Source organism: Helianthus annuus, chromosome 8 (assembly GCF_002127325.2).
Source record: "Helianthus annuus cultivar XRQ/B chromosome 8, HanXRQr2.0-SUNRISE, whole genome shotgun sequence".
NCBI lineage: Eukaryota > Viridiplantae > Streptophyta > Magnoliopsida > Asterales > Asteraceae > Helianthus > Helianthus annuus.
In genome coordinates this window covers 41679558-41683112 of record NC_035440.2, presented here as the reverse complement: position 1 = coordinate 41683112, position 3555 = coordinate 41679558, and the positions used below count along the sequence as shown (strand labels likewise).

The 3555-nt window shown below is 35.6% G+C and overlaps 1 protein-coding gene across 1 annotated transcript; it reads right to left on the bottom strand.

Annotated features, from left to right (window-relative positions):
• Nucleotides 1-214: 214 nt before the first annotated feature.
• On the bottom strand, nucleotides 215-2565 carry LOC110872743 (peroxidase P7). The gene is made up of 4 exons (XM_022121608.2): nucleotides 2295-2565; nucleotides 1544-1735; nucleotides 1269-1434; nucleotides 215-847 (listed from the first exon to the last, which is right to left on the bottom strand). The coding sequence occupies exons 1-4, from the start codon at nucleotides 2517-2519 to the stop codon at nucleotides 453-455; spliced, it is 978 nt and encodes a 325-aa protein (XP_021977300.1). The 5' UTR covers nucleotides 2520-2565; the 3' UTR covers nucleotides 215-452.
• Nucleotides 2566-3555: the final 990 nt, after the last annotated feature.

Here is a 3555-nt window from a genome sequence, read left to right as displayed (position 1 = left end):
TTTGATTACACATACGTTTGTTTTACCTTTTCACACCAATTTTATTTTTTTTCTAGGAAACGTAACGTTTCATTTTACTTTTTCAAACCGATGGTTGTAAAATTCCTTTTAACTTTTTGTTCGAAGTTAATTATTTTGGCGTTAATAATAATCACATTCATCAATTTTTGGCCAAACAATAAAAGAAATGATTTGTGCCCCAAATATATGTAAATACCCAAAGAGAAAATGTTACAATGTAACAAATTTCACAAAAAAGTTCAAAATAGTATTACATGGTACTTTTAAATAAGGGAAAAAACATACATTTGGAAATCTAGACAAAATAAAACAAAAGTACAATGATCAAAAACCAACACTAGAAACACTTCAACATTCAATCCACACCATTTGCTCAAATCTTAGAAAAAAACAATTAAAAAAAACACAAACACTAAACTTGATTGATACTCTTAATTGGGCCTCCTGCAATTCTTCCTGATCTCTCCACTGGATCCAGTTAGTGGCTTGTTATCACCCATCTTGATCATGGCTGCGGCAAAATCGGCACTGAATTGACCGGGGTTGCTGCTATATTGTCTGACGGTTGAATCAGCCGAACCGCCATTGAACAGTTGTTGATCAGAGTGGAGCAACCCCTTTTGGTTGATCAAGTTCTTGTAATAGTCATTGTTGAAAGCGTTTGGAGACTGGACATCAAGTGGTGCCAAATTGTTGTCACCAGAGCCCGTGGCTCTCGGGCAGTTGGACCGCCTTTGTGTAGCGAAAGAAGCATCCAAATTGTTGGTTTCGTTGTAGATTCGGGCTCGGAAGTTGGTGCACCGTGCCTGCCCGATTGTGTGGGAACCTGTTTTCGTTTCCAAGATAGTATATCAATCGGTCAATATTTAAAATTTAATCTTTTTATACTCGGTCAAAGCGGTCACTGAACTGGTCATCTTATCGATCCACCGGACAGACCGGTTATATAACTGATTTTAAAAAAATAAAATATGAAAATGTTTATTTAAATCAAGCCCAACCATTGTTTGGTTCGCCAATTCCTCTGGTTCAACCTGTAAGTGACCGGTTCAAATGAAGATGATTTAAGAAGGCTCAACCAAACAAGTCCGGTTGCGAGAAGAGTGGATAAAATGATTTAAGTTGATGGTTGTTGACATTTGTTTCTTTTTTATTTGACAAAAAATATTCTAATTTACTTTTTGACATAAAACATTTTAAAAAATTAACTAGTTTTAAAGTCAAGAGGGGGGGGGGGGGATGTTGACCTGATAGAGCCACCATGTCCTTAGCCGAAAGACCAACGGCCCTAAAAGAAGAGATGAGTGCACTGAGGCTCGATGTGGGTGGAGGAATGCTGTTGTTGGCTGCAGCCTGGCTTGCGGTCCTTGAGTCGCGCCTTCCCAATTTAACACCCCAAGTAGGTCCACCAAGCTTCATTATAAACACTAGGTTAGCATTTCTTTTGAAACCTTAATTTTGATGGTTAGTAGCTAGATTAACTTTCAATCCAAACACTAACATGATAAGAAAAGAAACTTACAATATGAACGGAGTCTCTAGCGCTAATAGCGAGTATATCAGCACACGAGACCACACCAGGGCATACACTTTCGACAGCCGACTTTATATTGTCCACCACTTCAAACCCTCTAGCGGATCTAAAGTTAGGAGCTGCACGCTTTTCACCGGTGAAGGAGGATGTATCATCAAGAAGGATCGAACCGTCACATCCCTGATCGAAAATGATATGTTGGTAAGTATAGTTAACAAAAGTTAAAATAAAATATATGTAAACTTGAAACATTTTTTCTTAAAAGCCTCGTTACTACATGATTACGATATAATTAATCATATTAGTTAAGTTTGACTTTACTAGTTGTCACCATGTAGCATATTTGAATATCTTAATGATGATTTTCTAGAAAACTAGTACTAAATGTTGGTTCATTCTTGCCTATTGATACTCTTGGTGATTTTATTTAATATGTGTGTTGACGTTAACATAAATATTCTAAAGTAAAAAATGGAAATGGCTATTTGCTTCCCAAAAAATTCATTCATTCCATTATGGTGTTATATGACTATATCTCTCATTTTTTTTTTGTCTCACCACAACTAATGTGTAATTACCATGCCTAAATATGTATATATAGACACATATGATGTGTATTGACCATGCCTATATATGTAAATATAGACAAACACGCCGCGCTTTGTGTGTGTACGCGCATGTGTGCTCAGAAATTTGAAAGAAAGTCTAAAAGGATGAGAAAACAAATAAAGAAATATACATTGACAAAGCAATCATGGAAGTGCAACCGAAGGAGAGAAGCTCCCATCCGAGTTTCTTTTGAAATAGCCGATTGCACGGCTGATCTTACAGTCGGGAGAAGTTTTGGGCAAGAGCTCGAGTAAAAGTTAGTTGAAAGTTGAGCCGAAACAACTCCCATAAAAAACATAACAAGTGCATACTTCAGTAGAACTGAAGAAGAAGAAGAAGAAGAAGAGAACACCATTTTCAAATACTAAGTAATCGCTATGAAAAGTATGTTAAATGTTTATGAGTTATGAGAATTGTGAATGAATGATGCGACTTTATATAGAGTAACAAATGCATGGAAGGAGAGGGGCAGGTTACCTAATCCCATGACTAGATTGCATGGCAGTTCAACGTGGTTGAATTGTATAAGTTAATTAAATACTAAAGGGGTGTGACTTGAAACATTGAAAAGTATAAGGGTTTGATTGCTCCAAAAATAAATAGTGGGAAACCGCGCATGCCCACCATGCCCATAATTATCTAAAATCTTTTTATTCGTGTCCGGTTTTTTTCTACCTCAAGTTAAGATATGTTTTGTGGGGAAGGTGGGTGTTGACAATTTGTCAAAGACAGGGCCCCACATGAAATATAGATAGTACACGTCTTTTTTATTAGTGTTTATTAATACACTATATATATTGAGTGACGAATTAGAATTTTTTTCAAGGAGTTCTTTTTATAGATTCTTATTATTTTTCTCAAATCATATAAAATTTTCACTCATTTTTTTTCAAACTGACCCCCTGTATACATTAAACCATTAAAGTTTCAATCTTTAGATAAGGTTAACGAAGAAGGTTTTCATATGATTAACTAATCGGGTTGTTTTACAGTTAGGTGATACATACTTGTAAACTTTAAACATATGTACACACGTTTCAAACATCACATTTTATTGACAAACAGACCTTTATGGGTGTTTGTGTTTCAATATTTTTCATTGACTCATTCGAATAAGCATGAGCTAAAAAGCCGATGGCGGTCATCACCACAACGCGCCCTCACATATGCTCCTAAATGCTTAAATTATGCATTGGAAACACTCTTGTATCTTATAAATGGTATCCCCTAACCTATCTCTCCATATGCATCATTGACTTGATTATAATTTTCTAAAAGTCCTTAGGTATATACATGTTTTCTATACCTTTTGACCGTATCATCAAATAAACATAGACTTTCGTTACCACCATGTGTCTTTCATAATAGTCTCCCACAATACATATTGTTGC

What these genes read in the sequence shown, in the direction of transcription:
- LOC110872743 (XM_022121608.2), bottom strand. Translation starts at nt 2,519, where the DNA reads ATGGTGTTCTCTTCTTCTTCTTCTTCTTCTTCAGTTCTACTGAAGTAT. An exon ending in TCCATGATTGCTTTGTCAAT is followed by an intron (nt 1,736 to 2,294) that starts GTATATTTCTTT and finishes ATTTTCGATCAG; the next exon opens with GGATGTGACGGTTCGATCCT. An exon ending in CTAGAGACTCCGTTCATATT is followed by an intron (nt 1,435 to 1,543) that starts GTAAGTTTCTTT and finishes TTTATAATGAAG; the next exon opens with CTTGGTGGACCTACTTGGGG.